General features: G+C 42.5%; 1 protein-coding gene across 2 annotated transcripts in view; it reads left to right on the top strand.

The window, feature by feature from the left end:
* The first annotated feature begins 1,310 nt into the window (after positions 1 to 1,310).
* LOC137334727 (solute carrier family 13 member 4-like) overlaps positions 1,311 to 17,475 on the top strand; it is a 100,157-nt gene continuing 83,992 nt past the window's right edge. For both annotated transcript variants that reach the window (XM_067999639.1, XM_067999638.1), the window contains exon 1: positions 1,311 to 2,006. In XM_067999639.1, the coding sequence (XP_067855740.1) occupies positions 1,908 to 2,006 (99 nt within the window). In that variant the 5' untranslated portion in view covers positions 1,311 to 1,907. The remainder of the gene's footprint in view (positions 2,007 to 17,475) is intronic.

Here is a 17,475-nt window from a genome sequence, read left to right as displayed (position 1 = left end):
TTTCAATAATTCACCTGGAAGGATGAATGTAAGCAGGACCTCTGGTTTATGGTGATTAAAAAAAGTCACATTTTATTTACATTACAGGAGCTTCCAAGATTTTTATCAGTGTTTTGGGGCGGGCAGTCCATAATTTTGTGAAAACTGGGAGCCGGTTTCCTTGGTCATTCTACTGTCAGAATTCTGTGGCGTGTGATTTACTTCAATCTACGTGCTGACGGGCTTGTCATTTGTAGGGTTATCACCTGTCTGGTTGAGGGCTAGACCACCTAGTAAATTTTAGTTTTTTTAAAATGGAACTACATTATGTTCAACTTGCTTCTGTGCGTTATTATATGGAAGTCATGATGTGGAGATGCCGGTGATGGACTGGGGTTGACAATTGTAAACAATTTTACAACACCAAGTTATAGTCCAGCAATTTTATTTTAAATTCACAAGCTTTCGGAGATTTTCTCCTTCCTCAGGCAAATGTTTCAAGAGCTCCTTGAAGCCTACGCATTTATACATATAGAACAATACATGGTGTTTACAGACTGCCCCTGCAACTGCCCGTTGCCAAGGCAATCACCGTGCAACTGCCCCTGCAACTGCCCGTTGCCAAGGCAATCTCTGCCTTCCGGATGTTTCTGCCTCTCTCTGTGTTTTTTTTCTCTGTTTTTTTTCCCTGTTTGTTTTTTTGTTGAATGTGTATTCGGGGGTTCTGCAGGTGACACCTCTCTGTCTGAACACGGTGATTGCCTTGGCAACGGGCAGTTGCAGGGGCATTCTGTAAACACCATGTATTGTTCAATATGTATAAATGCGTAGGCTTCAAGGAGCTCCTGAACATTTACCTGAGGAAGGAGAAAATCTCCGAAAGCTTGTGAATTTAAAATAAAATTGCTGGACTATAACTTGGTGTTGTAAAATTGTTTACAATTATTATATGGAAGCATTAGTTAATAAGGTTCTCAATTACTTTTCACCATTGATTAAACCCCAGGCACCCCTTTGGTTTAAAGGTGTCTCTTTAAATTTACCAGGAATCTCAAGCAGATGAATGAGAAGAAGCGACACTCAGTTCCTCGCTGTGTTTGGGGTTAGGATAGACCCTGGGGTTGATGGAACAGGAGTGTTAACTCAGCCCTGTGCCATTGGGTTCAAATCGCTGTCGATCACCAGAGGAGCTCTGGGCAACATTGCCCACGCCCATTTATTAATAGGCGGGTCGCTGCAATCAAGCGTTACAATCTGATTGGCATGAAGAGGTGTTTGTCATGCCCTGATTGGCGGGGATTCCCCGCTTGTGGGCAGGTCTTGCCAAAGCTGAAATTAAACTTTTCTTAACAAAAAGTTCTGGGAAGAAGTTTGAAGGGTCCAGAGAAGCACAGGGACAGGGTAAAGGACAGGCAGAGAAAGAGACTCGGGAAAGAGCTGCAGTTACCCTGGCACTTCTCAACTCAACCCAAGAATGCCCAAATAAATCACAACGAAAGAGGTCCCAGAGAGCGAGAAAGCACCGCAGCGTCTGCACCGGCACCGAGACTGAGACTCACACTCTGAAACTGCACGTAAGAAATCAACGCAAAACACACTGGCGTTGGACTGAGCAACACATCGTGAAGTTCATTCGTTAAGCAAGGCGCAAATCTGGAAAGAAGACGTTGAGGAATTGTCACTGAACACTGAGGATCCGCGGAGAGTTGGAGCGGAATTACGGGTTAAAAAAGTCTTGAGGCAATTGGGGGGAAAACGCATATCAGAAACCGGACAGGTGTTTTCGAAGAGTCTCCCAACTCCAGAGCAGGCTAAGTTCCAGGAGGTTCCCATTTCTCAGAGGCCAGGTTTCAGTACTCCCTACCATCTTCTGTCTCCAAGGAGAAAGCTCATCAGTCAATAATACCAGAAGACGCGTTTTAAGCACTATGGGAATGCTGAGGAACATCTGGAGAGCCCGGAAGCTGTTGCTGGTCATCTTGATCCCTCTTCTTTTATTGCCCCTGCCTGTCCTCTACCCTGACAGTGTAAGTGCACTACTTCATTCAATGTTAACATGCAGCTTTTAACAATCCTGTGGCTTGGGTTTCAGGTAATGCCCCCAGTTGCTGTAAAGCACCTATCAAAGACCTAGCACTATATTAATCCAGTAATGCTTCATTACCCATTTAGTGTTGTATAGTCAAAATCCTTATTTGATGGGGGTACGTGGTTTATATATTTTTTTAGCAATAAAAATAATGAGATTGTGAGGTGACGACTAACTTAAAAGTATCTCCAGGTGTTGTAGAACTAGTGACGTTTGACAGCAGGGAAAGCAATTCTTTAGAATGAATGAACTACACAGATTTCAGAGCTGTCATTAAGTATGAGGCTCAGAAGTTTGGATATTATAACAACAACTTGCATTTCTAAAGCACCTTCAATGTAGAAAAATTCCCCAAGGCGCTTCGCAGAATCGTAAGGAAAAAAATGGATGCCGAGCCAAAGCAGGAGAGATTAGGAGGAGTGACCAAAACGTTGATCAAGGAAGAGGGTTTTGAGGAGCATCTTAAAGGACGAGAGGGAGATGGAGGAATTCAGAGAGAGAATTCCAGAGTGTGGGGCCTATGCAGCTGAAGGCACGGCTGCCTATGGTGGGAATGCTCAAGAGGCTGGAGTCAGAGGATGAGAGTTTTTGTGGGTGTTGTGCTGGAGAAGGTTACAGAGATAGAGATGGGCGAGGCTGCAAAGGGATTTAAACATGAGGATGAGAATTTTAAATTTGAGACTTTGGGGAACTAGGATCCATTACTGATTGAAATCATCTCTACCCCTATTTGTGCAACACCCAAAATGTGTGAATTTGAACATAATTTTCTTCAACAGTGCCCAGGGTCAGGAAAGGGTAATAAAGGACAAATGTTATTAAAACCATGGGATATGTCTTGTCCCTGCCTCCAGTTTGATCCCCCTCCATGGGATGGTGAATCTCCAAAGAAACTGGCATCCCTTCACTACCTTGCCCAAGTTGTCTTTGTCCATGTGTGAGTGTAGAGAATGAGTATTAGTTGGCTATTTCACTTTTGAGGCATCAAAACTGAGCCCAGGCTTCTCCTCAACACACATCTGCCTTTCAGCAGCAGCTATTAGATAGTGATCTTGAGAAGGAACTCTGGCTGATTTTCTTTCCTCCTTAGCATAAGGTGGCTGAGGTGAATTGTAGTATCTTGGCTGAGGTCTTCGAACAACTGGCATTATATAGCATCATATCATGTCTCTTAGAGATGTCCCAAAGTGTGTCATACAGAATAAATTACTTTGATGTGCAATCACTGCCATTTTGTGTACTCCAATGTCCCATAAACAGCAATGAGGTGAATAATCAGTTAATCTATTTCTGGTGGCACTGGTTGAGAGAAGAAATTTGGCCAGGATACCAGGTGAATTCCCTGTTCTTCTTTGTAAAATGCCTTGGGATCATTAACACTCACCTAAATCACAAGAGCAGGCAGGCAGGATCTCGGTTTAACCTTTCACTTGAAGGATAGCACCTCTGACAATATGACACTTCTTCAGTACTGCACTATGTCGACCTGAACTTTGTGTTCAGGTGCTTCAGTCAGGCTTATATCTATATTCTTCTGAATCAGTGGCAAGAATGTTACCAAGTTTTGAATCTAGGAGCTTCCAAGTATTTACGCTCCATAATCACACTGTGAATTTATCCACTGAACCATCAAAGGAGCTGAGATCATGGATGTTTAACCTTTCATTGGCTCTAATTTCTACCCCGATAACACTTTCAAAGGAAACTGTATCCAAAATAAGGCTATGCCGATGTTTTCTGAGTAAAGTTGGCCCACAACCGTCTCTGTGCCCCAGCTTCTGAAGTTACTTTCAGTGATGTTATTCGGCAATCCAAAAGACCTTCTCTTCATTCTTGCCCTAGGGTACTTTTTCAGATAATGGGAGAATGATCACAGTACCATCACAGGTTCTGCAGTAAAATTCCTCGATTTTAGTCAAAGTTATAGTTATAGCATAAAGAGCACATTTGTCATTTACAGATTTCAAAAATGCACCATGAATGGTTTAATATCTAGAGTCTGATAATAAACACTTACCCTAACCACACTAAAAATACTTATCCTTACCATAACAGTTTTTTTTAAAAGAGTGAGTCCTTGTCTTTCAGGACCTCTTTGAAATTAAACAGTTACAAAAAGAATTACGATGAACTTTGGTATCTGTAAGATGCAAATGTACTGACAGACACAATTAAAAAGAACGTGCTGATGGAGGAATAAATCACATCAAGGGCAGTTGCGTATCTGATCTAATTACACAATGTTGATGGGGTCATGTCTCAGTGCACTTTACATACTGTAATCTGTATCAGTTAGTTTCAGGATTACATTCAAAAACAAAGATAACAGGAGATAAGTTGCTTCAACTTACACACTCCATCTCTAATAAAGAGGTAAATGAGTAAACGGGATGGAGCAAAGGATTAGTATGCAGCCAAGCACTGCATCCATCATATCCCATATCTGTTGGAATTCCTGTATTCTGCAGGAAAGTTTACTAGTAGATGGGGAGACAATCTTGGCATCCCGTTAATGATTGCTGTGATTTTAAAAGTGGGATATGTTTTACCATGGATATGTGTACTATGGACACCTTGAGGATGTAACGAGGTTCACCAAACCAGCTATTTTAAATATATTGGGCTCATTGCTCAGGTAGCACTTGTGGGTTAATGAAGTCCATCAGTCTTGTCCAAGTGAAACTATTCCATTCCTTTGCTATTTAGTAAAATATCAGAACAATTTAATTTTTGATTCCATTTTTTTTGCTATGTCCTTGTATACATATAGAGAAAAGTACAAGAAAAACATTGAGCATCCTGAAGTAAAGGTCCCCTTGTGATCTGGGAGCACTGCAGGCACTGACTAAATGTTTAATTCTAAATCTTTGTGAAACTTGTTTCATACCATATTCTCCAATAGTTTTGTACTGCTAATGAATAATAATCTGGTCTGAGCAGGCCACTTGTGTCACTGCTGCTGTCTTTCATGTTTTATAATGTTTGGACCACATGTAGAATCTGTTTCCTAATGTATCCTGAATGGGAGTCTTTGTAAAATATACCCTAGTCAATCTATCCAGAATCAGTCCTCCCAAAGTGACTTCCCTTGTACATTCCCAAAGGTATGTGAATCGCAGTACCTTGTTCTTAAGTCTTTTCTGAGCCATGAGATCCTGTCTGATCTGATGCAATTGAACAGATGCAGAGGAGTGTTATTTTCGGCTTTATGTTAAACAAAATAGAATATTGCATTGGAAATAGAAGCGTAAACACTTTCACTGACTCATTTCTGTCAATCAACTACAAATTCAACATTTAAACCATCCACCCATTTAGTGTGGTTGGGGGTATAAGAAATATTAGGAGCTACCAGAATGCATGAATCAACAAGGAGTTGTAATCTTTTTTGGAGGAGTTGAGATACCTGAGTGCATGGGAAAAGATGGAGATTGTAATCTGTATTGGAGTAATCTGATTACATGTGACATGGGGGATAATCTGTACTGGAGGAGTGGAGGTATCTGCATGTATGAAGCATGATGTATAATCTGTACTGGGACAGTGGGGGTATCTGAGCGCATGTGACTTGTGGATATGATCTGTATTGGAGGGATGGATGAGGGAAGATGGAGTATAATCTTCACTGGAAAAGTGAGACTGGTTGGGGGATGAGTACACATTCCCTTCTCTTGGTAGCAACTTATTTTGGATTAACCATTTGGGTATTGGGTTCAATCCATGGTTTGTAATGAAATTGTTGTTCCTGCAGGAACAGGAATATCAAGCTACAATTAGGTGTAATGCTCCTGGGCCAGTGAGGAAAATTTTTAGCAAGGGTTCATGCTGTTCATCATCATCCAGAGACTCCAGCTTCGAAGTGCATGTGTGTGGACATTGAATGAGGATAGGTTTGGGTTTTGGTTTTGATGCTTATCATGCTCAAATAGCCTGCTGACACATGCTATCTGCGTTGAGGCAGTGACCACTTGGAAAATGATCCATTGGGTTAGTGGTACTCATGGAACCATATCCAGGTCACCAACTTCAGGATGTGGAGATGCCGGTGATGGACTAGGGTGGACAAATGTAAGGACTTGCACAACACCAGGTTATAGTCCAACAGTTTTATTTTAAATCACAAGCTTTCGGAGCTTACCTCCTTCGTCAGATGAGTGAAGGGTTCTAAAAACGCATAGCATATATAGTCAGAGAACAATGCCTGGTGATTACAGATAATCTTTCCAACTGCCTCCTATCACACCTTGGCTGGGAGACGATCACAGCAATCAAAGGTGTTGTTGGTGTTCAGACAGGTTAGCCACAGAAAACATTACATCCCAGTATACTGAATACACAATGGATCAGATCACAAAGACAGAGAGAGAAAGAGACCCGAAAGGCAACTGGACATTCTCTCTCTCTCTCTGCCTTTCGGGTCTCTTTCTCTCTCTGCCTTTGTGATCTGATCCATTATGTATTCAGTATACTGGGATGTAATGTTTTCCGTGGCTAACCTGTCTGAACACCAACGACACCTTTGATTGCTGTGATCGTCTCCCAGCCGAGGTGTGATAGGGGGCAGTTGGAAAGATTATCTGTAATCACCTGGCATTGTTCTCTGACTATATATGCTATGCGTTTTTAGAACCCTTCACTCACCTGACGAAGGAGGTAAGCTCCGAAAGCTTGTGATTTAAAATAAAACTGTTGGACTATAACCTGGTGTTGTGCAAGTCCTTACATTTGACCAACTTCAGGAGAGGGGAAAAATGTTAAAAAGTACTAATAAATTTATTCCTTTACTGGCTTAGTTTCAATTTACTTTGAAGTTTCATTCAATAATGTAGAGAAAAATGTTTAATGTAATAAAAACATCGCAATAATTGGATACCCTGGAGCGAATGTGAACTGTTTCTCAAGGGAGCTGTGTGCCTTTGGAAGGAGACAGATCAATCTGTGAGAAGCGGTCCACATATATAACAAGAACTAACTGGTGGTGGCTGATCTTACACCTAATAACAATGAGGATGGGTTTATACAATGGCCATGTTTTTGGAGAACTCTGATAACACAATGTGTTATCATGGATTGTTTTAATCATCAAAACTGTCCCACGTGACAAGGTTTTCTTGCAAGTTGTTATGGAGTCAGATACCTGTTTAATAAACACAAATCATGAAGCACAACAATTATAGTATAGAAACATTCAAATAAAATTAAACTTGGGAATATTATACAGAAATATTAAACACCCACACATCTCGGGGCGACAAGTCAACTGCCTGTGCACTGACCAAACCATCACAGGCTCCATGTCATTGCTCTAAGACTATACATGCAGATCCTCCAATTATATAACTTCCCTTTGTTTGTGTCAGTGTTTTTCGTTCATTCAATCTCAATTTATGAATGAATATGTTATCACCCACTGTGCCATATGAAATGTTTTTTATCAGGTAGTTTCCCCCAGCCTTTAGTGTGTAAGTAATGGACAGGAGGCCACCGTGATCTAATTGTGAGTTGGCAACCAGTGATGTTAGAATTAATGTTAATTCCTGTTCCAGCTTCCAATGTTGTACCTACATGGGTCCCGGTGTGCTATGACATTTAAACTTGGTTCTTGAGTGGAAGTAACACACATTTACAATTTCATTGCTCATGTGTGGTGTAGTTCACTTTTTTTGCCAAGTGTATGGCACGGTATCTGTGCGGTGTTCAGTAGGTGTTACTGTCCAAAAAAGTTCTGACAAGACTGTTGAATGATTCATGGATTCTGAGGACCATCAATCCCTCATTCAGAACCTTTCGGAGGCTTCCTCCTTCGTCAGGACATTCACCTGACGAAGGAGGAAGCCTCCGAAAGCTTGTGATTTTCAAATAAAATTGTTGGACCATAACTTGGTGTTGTAAGATTGTTTACATTTGTCAACCCCAGTCCATCATCGGCATCTCCACATCATTCAGAACCACCAGTGTCAGAAACCGATGAAAGGATTCTCCTGTGTCTCAAAGCACAATGTCGCAACTCGCATGGCTTTTAAAAGAATTGCAATCCTCCATTGACCACCACAAAATCAGAAGATGACATCTGTAGAAAATGAAGAACAGATTTAAGAATGGGGGACGGAAGGAGCTAGCTGATCCAAAAAACTTAGTTCAGTAGGATGCAGGTCAGTTATGGTATAAAATGACTGCATTTTAGGGCGGTGTCACTTGGTTGACAGGGATTTTTGAGTTGGCCCAGATCCTGGAACAGCCTTCTCTGGAAAATCCTCATCATGTCAGGAAATATCACACCAGGGTAGGTGCTCCAACCTGCTGCAGTGAAAATGTTTGTGAAGCTTTTTTTAAGCAAAGACATTCATTATGAAGGTAGTTTTTGAAATGAATGGGGAGATGGTGCAGCACACTGGACCATTCCTGCAAAATTCTGTGACACCCAGTTTTGACTCCACTGAGCACTCAGTCTAAGCTACGCTAATTTGATAGGTTCAGCAAATTGCTTTCCCTAGTGGGAGAGAAAAATAGAGGGGAAGTGAGCCACAAATCATTTGTTTGCACCTTCTTGCAAGTGGCTCAGACCTACATTGACAGAGATTTTGGGCCCGATGTTACCAGGGCTGCGGGTTCTCGGCGGGGGGGGGCTATTGGCCGCGTGGGTAACGCACCCGGCGAAATCAGTCAGCTCCCCGCGTGATCGTAGCATAATTGGATCCACTTACCTTGCCCTCCGGGTTCCCCACTGCTGATCTGTGCGTTGGGTGGGCTGCGCATGCGCAGTAAGATCTGGCAGCTGGAGGAGCTCTATTTAAAGGGGCAGTCCTCCACTGACAGATGCTGCAACAAACAGAAAAAATCACAGCATGGAGCAGCCCAGGGGGAAGGCTGCTCCCAGTTTAATGATGCCTCACTCCAGGTATCAATACACGGGATGAAAATGTTTGTGAAGCTTTTTTTAAGCAAAGACATTCATTATGAAGGTAGTTTTTGAAATGAATGGGGAGAGGGTGCAGCACACTGAACCATTCCTGCAAAATTCTGTGACACTCAGTTTTGACTCCACTGAGCACTCAGTCTAAGCTATGCTAAGGAGGGGGAGGACAGAGATCTTCCCCCCGGAGGGCGGGAGGAAGCGGCCTGCCTCTGCCACCAGGAAGGCCTGGCTCGAGGTGGCAGAGGAGGTTACCAGCACCACCAACATATCGCCCACCTGCATATAGTGCAGGAGGCGCTCCAATGACCTCAGTAGGTCAGCCAAAGTGAGTACACTTACTCATTCCCCCACACTCCGTCTGCCACATCACCGCCCCCACCCCACATCTCCTTCTGCACTGCCAACACTACTCTGTCACATCACCCCTCATACCCACTCAAACCTCATCCTCATCGTACCTGCACCTACTCACCTCGCCAGTACTCATCCCGCCACTACCACTCAACCCAATCCTCATACAATCTCATGGCTCTATCTCGTACTCACTCTCTCATGCATCTCTTTCACGGCCAGCCTCACTCAACCTGCCGCTACCTGTGCTGCAGCCACAGGGCATGCATCACATATGTGCAGTAGGAAGCGTAAGGCAAACGTGTTGTGAGCATGAAGGGGATGCACAAGGGTGTTTGAGGGTTTGTCATGGTTGTTACTTCTATTGAATTTCTGACCAACTCACATTACATATTGTATTGGCATCACTACTGCCATGTCTTCGCGAATCTTGTCTGGTCTGTGCAATAATGCCCTTTCCTGAGGATCACTATGAAGACCCACAACTGATGCCACCCATTGTGCCACTGCAGAGTGGGTGTAGGTGTATTTGCAGGGCTCTTTTGTGCAGACGGCTGAGAGACGTCGGTGATGTCCCCGGTTGCACCCTGGAAGGATGCGGAAGAGAGGTTGTTGAGGGCAGTGGTGACTTTGACAGCGACAGGTAAGAAGATGGTGCTCGGGCCAGCCAGGAGTAGCTTGGCATGAAGGAGGCTGCAGATGTCCACGACTACATGTCGAGTGACTCTGAGCCTCCGTGTGCACTGCTGCTCAGAGAGGCCCAGGAAGCTGAGCCTCGGTCTGTGGACCCTGTGGCGAGGGTAGTGCCCTCTGCGATGCATCTCTCTCTGCAGTAGCCCTCCCTCCTGCTGTGCACGTGGATGTGTCACAGCACTCTGTTGTGGAGCTCCACATGTCAGAGGTGGACGGGTGCTAAAATGCTGCCCTTTGAAGCAAGTCAAGTGCTATCAGCATGTGGCTTGGGGAGACGAGGAAGTATTGAAGAGAAATGAAAGGATTCATGCCCCCCAAGTATTAGTGATACAATGGTTTCACTGCATCACCAATTTATCTATGTACACGAATCACTAAAAGCTAGTGCACAAGTACGAAAAGTAATCAAAAATGGAATGTTGGCCTTTATCTCAAGGAGGTTGGATTACAAAGGTGAGGAAATGATGCATCAGTTGAACAGAACCTTGGTCAGACCCCATCTGGAGTACTGCATTCAGTTCTGGGCACTGCATCTCAGGAAGAGTATATTGACCTTGGACGGGGTACAACGCAAATTCAGTGTTAAATTTTAAGGCAGGTCGATCCCGCCCCCCCATCCCGATGTTCCGATCAACCCCTGTCCCAATCGTCCGATTGACCCCCCCCTCCCGATCACCTGATTGAACCTCTCCCAGTTCACCCCCCACCCCCCCGATTACTCCCCCCCCCCCAACACTTTAAAACCTACCTGCGGGCTACGGTAGCGATCAGAAATTCCAGAGGTCTTCACCGGCTAGCTGCCCGGACTTGCCAGTTTGATGTTAATGAGGCCCAAGGCCCAATATCGGGTGGGCTTCGGGCCTCCCCATTCTGGCGCTGGGATTATTCTAGGTCATTGTGTTTTAAAGCTTAGTCTATTCACGGCAAGTATAAAAAAATGGCTATGAGACAATGCGTTGTTAAGATGCTAATGAGCTAGTTTTGATGTTATTTCCTCACGGGCTTTGGATAATGAGTAATTTATTAGTTTGTCTCGGTAAATGATAAACCACTCATACCCATTGTGTTGGAGGGTTGCTAGTCTCGAGCATTCGGCAGGTGGCCTGGCTGGCCTTTTCTTTCTGATTGAAAAAGCAAGAAATAAAACAGAGGCAGACATAGACAGCGAGGCTTTTTAGCCAGAATGCTGCACAGGCAGGCAGGTCTTTAAAACAGAAAGCGGTGAGGGAGACAAGCCACTAAATGCTGGGTAAAAGTTAAAGTGTTGGGAGATATTTTGTTTAAGTCAAGCAAGGTGACCCACCGATGTGGGGAAGTATGGCAAATTCTTTATTTTGTAGAGGTACATGATGATATGTGGCAGAATTGAATTAAGTGAGTCCAATCATGGCTACTGTTTTGTATGTTCACCTTACTGTGAAATAAAGCTACTTTTTGATCTGTATCAAGTCTTGTCTCACCAAAGGGTTGCTTGGATCACCTTCAGAGAGACTGAAAAAGAACATGTGCAAAAGATACAAATATCCAGTTCACTGTTGGGTTATGTTATCGTGCCAGTAGTATAGGGCAGTGTGAGTCAAATCCCACAAAAGTAAGATGCTCAAACCACTAATGGGAGTGAGACTGACGCCAGTTAACTTGAGAAGGTATCTACAGTAGTCCCAAATTTGTAGCACTTCTTAATGAATACAATGCTCTGGAGAAGAATTAATGGAAAAATGAGATTAGATTTTTATTGGGACTTTGGCAACAGTTAGCATCTTTGGTCAGTGAATGATACCGTCAAAGGCAAAGCCTTGTTAATGGAGGATCTGCCTGATGAAATCAGGGATCTTAACAATCTTGATTTAAACTCCATGCTTATAACTTGCAATGCCTCCTAACTATGGTTGCTAATTTTAACAAGTTGAAAACATAACTGGGGCAGAATGGGGGTGGAATAATGATTTGAGCTCTGATGTTTTCTTTGCTGATGAAAATTTTTTGAAAACATTAATAACTATTGTGTAGTGCAGTATACAGATGTAATTACGGATGAATATTCTAGAATCCAGTCTCTAAGCTGATTGTTCTGGACGTCTTTGGCTACAAGCCTACATGGCACCATAGAAACAAAATAAGAGCTTAGTACTTAGTACTGTAAGGAATGGTATTGGCTACTACTCAAAGTCAACAGGCTGGTTTGTGATTATTGGTTTTGAATTTTTAGGTAGCAACTCAAAATGTAGGACCATTGACAAACAAATTGGCAGAAATGTCTCCCCTATGTGCTGGATGTAAAATCTAAACCATATATTGTTGGGGTTCCTTTTAATATAGTGAGAACTGTTTTACTTTGAAAAATGTTCTGATGAATTTTTGTGCTTATCACCGGAAGTTGGTGCCAAGAATGGTACATTTTCCCACTCCAGGCACCAAGTATCAGTGTTGTGGTGAAGATTATATATAGCGTGGGTTAGATGCAGAGTAAAAGCTTCCTTCACAGCATGCCTTAGCCCAACAATTATACCACTTTCTTTTCATGCCCCAGCCTCTGGCCTCTTTAAGTCAGAATGGCAACTTAGTGAGAATTAGTGCTAAATCACGGCATTTGCTTTATCTGTAAAAGGAACATGGCTAAAATTGCTCCAAACTCACAAAGGGCCTTTAAATCCAGCAGAGACTTTCACTGGATCATTCTGTTCTGAATTGAAATCCAGATCCAAAGAGTGATAGGACAGTCTCTACTATAATCCACTCCCAAGTGGATAAATTTCAAAAAATGTTTCCTTTAAAGCTGCTTGGTGTGGTTGGTTTGTAAGGTACAGTCGCATTGATTGTTGACAGGTTTCATATTTTTATTGACCATCTCAGTTGTGGTGTCCACAAACAAAAATCCTCCATTAGCTGCCTCAGATGGGCTAGGGAGTTTATTGAACACAAAAGGTAAGCCACCAAACCATAACAGACCCTGATGCATTCTGCTGTCACAGCCCCATTCTGGGCACATGCTGAAAAGTGCGTTTTTTTTATTCTTGAGATGCGGGTGATGTTGGAATCGGTGCATTTATTTCCCACCCTTATTGCCCTATGAAGGTGGGAGAGTGCCTTCTATTTTCTCTCATTAAATTCATGCTGATGTATCTGGGACACCATTGTTGGTGATGTGGAAAGTTCGGTTTTGGAAGCAGTTCTGAGAAGAGAAGAATTGTATTTTGAGCAAGATAAATTTTAAGATGAATCAATCTTGATTCACATCAGAAAATTACCACTTGACTCACACCACTTTCATTCAACTCTTAGTTCTGCTCTTTTAAATCAGATTTTAATGGATGCATTCAGTGACAAGCATGTACTGTATACAAACACTGGATTAATTGGACCAGGGCTAGGAATGCCCATTAAGTAGTGCACCAAGTATATCCAAGGCCACATATAATGCACCTGTGACAATTTCTTTGAGTGTATTGAGTGCTGGGGAACCTATTAATATTACATTGACTGTGTCCAGTGCTCCAGCATCTGTCAACACTAAGCACTGAGAAGGGAAGGTAGGAGAGAAGATTATGCAGTAGTGGTCAGGAACTGAAAGTAGCTGGACATTGAGTACTGTGATTGCTACAGGAGGCACATTCTCTCAGTGGTCTGTAACTTGTGGAGGAATTAGAAAGAAAAAACCTGCATTCATATAGTGCCTTTCACATCCTCAGGATGTCCTAAACCAATTAAGTATTTCTGCAATGTCCTTACTATTGTTTTGTAGGAAAACACAGCAGCCAATTTGCACACAGCAAGGTCCTACAAACAGTAACAAGATAGAAAACCAGATACTCTATTTTGTGGTGTTGGTTGAGGAATAAATATTGGGCAGGAAACCTAGCAAGCTCCCCTTCTCTTCTTTGAAAAGTGCCATAGGATCTTTCACATCCACTTGAGCAGGCAGATATGTCTTTGCTTTAATGGCTCAGCCAAAAGGCGACACCTCCGGCAATGCAGTACTCCCTCAGTACTGCCCTGAATTATCAGCTCTGATTATATGCTTAAGTGTCTGAAGTGTGGCTTGAAACCACAACCTCCTGATTCAGAGATAAGAGTGCTGCTACTGAACCAAGGCTGACACTAGATTACAGTTCTAGTATAAATACAATATGTCAGGGCATGTATACCTTTAAATTATCAAAGGATTTGATAAAGAATATGTATTAAATATTTCAGTGATGGGAAGTGTCCTAGATCACATAGGGTAAACCTACACTCTACAAAGTAGGTCTCCTGTTACCACAAAATGGTTTCATCATGCAAATGATCAAGTTTTACTTTTGGACCTGAAATATATACATTTGGCAAAAAAAAATCATGTAGAGCAAGTCCATTTCTGTAAATTATTTATTTTTAAAAGTGTACTTTGCTAACAATTGTAAAATTGAATTACACATAATAATCACCATAATAACCACATGCTGTATTACCTGAGCAGATTTTACAATTGACCACTTTCTGTTCTACCAGATTGCAAAACTTTAAAGATTTAACCACCCATCCCAAATGCAGTAAAATGTTTTGCTGGTTAAATAGAAATTAGCAGCTCTTCCTACTGCCATGGGGAACATGCTAGTCCCATAGTGCAAACTGCCCATGGCAGACATTGTGATGACAATTGGGCAAAGCTTTTGAATGAGTGGCTCTTGGAGAGTTAGAAGCATTAGTAACTATGATGGGATATGGTACAATAATTATAACAGACATGTGACTTAGATTTAGTCTTGGTTATAATTTTTTTAGGAGAGATGGGGATGGGAAAAGAGGTGTTAGGTTGTAATATTAGTGAAGGATTCTATCGGAAAATTAGAATATGCGTAACTTTATCTCAAGATGGTTGGAATACAAAGGTGAGCAAGTTATGATTCAGTTGCACAGAGCCTTGGTCAGACCTAATCTGGAGTATTGCATTCGGTTCTGGCCACTCACCTCAGGAAGGATATATTGGCCTTAGAGGGGGTACAGTGCAGATTTACCAAAATGATACCGGAGCTTAAAGAGTTAAATTATGAGAACAGGTTGCATAAAGTTGGCTTGTATTCCCTTGAGCTCACCCGGTCCAGACGGGATACATCCTAATTTTCTGGTTGAAGGAAATCATAGAATCATAGAAAGGTTGCAGCACGGAAGGAGACCAGTTGGCCCATCGACTTTAGAGCTTTCTGCAGAAATCTGAAACTTTTTTTAAGCAAGATGTAGAGATGCCTTTCTTAAAAGGAACTGTAAACGTGCCAGCTCTATGCAAGAGCAATCCAGCTAGTCCCACTCCTCCGTCCTATCCCCGTCACCCTGAAAGTTTTTCACTTTCAAGTACTTATTCAGTTCCCTTTTGAAAGCCATGATTGAATCTGCCTCCACCACCCCCTCAGGCAGTACATTCCAGATCTTAACCACTCGCTGTGTAAAAAAGTTTTTCCTCATGTCACCTTTGGTTCTTTTGCCAATCACCTTAAATCTATGCCCTCTGGTTCTTGACCCTTCTGCCACTGGGGACAGTTTCTCTCTATCTACCCTGTCTAGACCCTTCATGATTTTGAATCTCTCTATCAAATCTCCTCTCAACCTTCCCTGTTCCAAAGAGAACAACCCCAGCTTCTCCAGTACCCAAGTAACTAAAGTCCCTTATCCCCGGAATCATTCTAGTCAATCTCTTCAGAACCCTCTCTAAGGCCTTCACATCTTTCCTAACGTGCGGTGCCCAGAACTGGACACAATATTCCAGTTGTGGCCGAACCAGTGTTTTATAAAGGTTCATCGTCACTTCCTTACTTTTGTACTCTATGCCTCTATTTATAAAGCCCAGGATCCCGTATGCTTTTTTAACTGCTTTTTCAACCTGCCCTGCCACCTTCAATGATTTGTGTACATATAACCCCAGATCTCTCTGTTCCTCTACCTCTTTTAGAATTGTGCCCTCTAGTTTATATTGTCTCTCTTCGTTCTTCCTACCGAAATGTATCACTTCACATTTTTCTGTATTAAAATTCATCTGAAACACGTGTCTGCTCATGCCACCAGCCTGTCCATATCCTCCTGAAGTCGATCACTATCCTCCTCACTGTTTACTACCCTTCCAAGTTTCGTGTCATCTCAAAATTTTGAAATTGTGCCCTGTACACCCAAGTTCAAGTCATTAATATATATCAAGAAAAGCAATGGTCCCAGCACTGACCCCTGGGGAACAACACTTTACACCTCCCTCCAGTCCGAAAAACAACTGTTCACCACTACTCTCTGTTTCCTGTCACTTAGCCAATTCTGTATCTATGTTGCTACTGCCCCCTTTATTCCATGGGCTGCAATCTTGATGACAAGTCTATCATGCAGTACTTTATCAAACGCCATTTGAAAGTCCATATAAACCACATCAACTGCATTGCCCTCATCTACCCTCTCTGTTACCTCATCAAAAACTCAATCGGGTTAGTTGAACACAATTTACCTTTAACATATCCGTGCTGGCTTTCCCTAATTAATCCACATTCGTCCAAGTGATTGTTAATTCTGTCCAGGATTATCGTTTCTAAAAGTTTCCCCACCAGTGAGGTTAAACTGACAGGCCTGTTGTTGCTGGGTTTATCCTTACACCCTTTTTTGAACAAGGGTGTAACATTTGCAATTCTCCAGTGCTCTGGCACCACCCCCGTGTCTAAAGATGTTTGGAAGATAATGGGCAGTACTTCCGCAATTTCCACTCTTACTTCCCTCAGCAACCTAGGATGCATCCCATCTGGACCGGGTGACTATCTAAATTAAATACTGCTAAATGTTCCAGTACCTCTTCTTTATCAATTTTTAGCCCATCCAGTATCTCAACTATATCTTCCTTTACTGAGACTGTTACAGCATCTTCTTCCTTGGTAAAGACAGATGCAAAGTACTCATTTAGTACCTCAGCCATCCCCTCTGCCGCCATGAGTAGATCTCCTTTATGGTCCTTAATCGGGCCCACCCCTCCTCTTACTACCCATTTACTATTTATGTGCCTGTAGAAGACTTTTGGATTCCCTTTTATGTTGGCCGCCAGTCTATTTTCATACGCTCTCTTTTCCCCTCTTATTTCCTTTTTCACTACCCTTCTGAATTTTCTATTTTCAGCCTGGTTCTCACTTGTGTTATCAGCCTGACATCTGTCATATGCCCCTTCTTTCTGCTTCATCTTACTCTCTATCTCTTTTGTCATCCAGGGAGCTCTGGCTTTAGTTACCCTTCCTTTCTGCCTTGTGGGAATGTACCTAGACGGTACCCAAACCATCTCCTCTTTAAAGGCCGCCCACTGTCCAATTACAGTTTTGCCTGCCAATCTTTGATTCCAATTTACCCAGGCCAGATCTGTTCTCATCCCATTGAAATTGGCCCTCCTCCAATTGAGTATTTTTACTTTAGAGTGGTCCGTGTCCTTTTCCATAGCTATTTTAAACCTTATGAT

This window comes from Heptranchias perlo, chromosome 18 (genome assembly GCF_035084215.1).
Source record: "Heptranchias perlo isolate sHepPer1 chromosome 18, sHepPer1.hap1, whole genome shotgun sequence".
Classification (NCBI taxonomy): Eukaryota; Metazoa; Chordata; class Chondrichthyes; order Hexanchiformes; family Hexanchidae; genus Heptranchias; species Heptranchias perlo.
The sequence above is the reverse complement of the archived record's forward strand: the minus strand, read 5'-3'. Positions and strand labels throughout refer to the sequence as shown.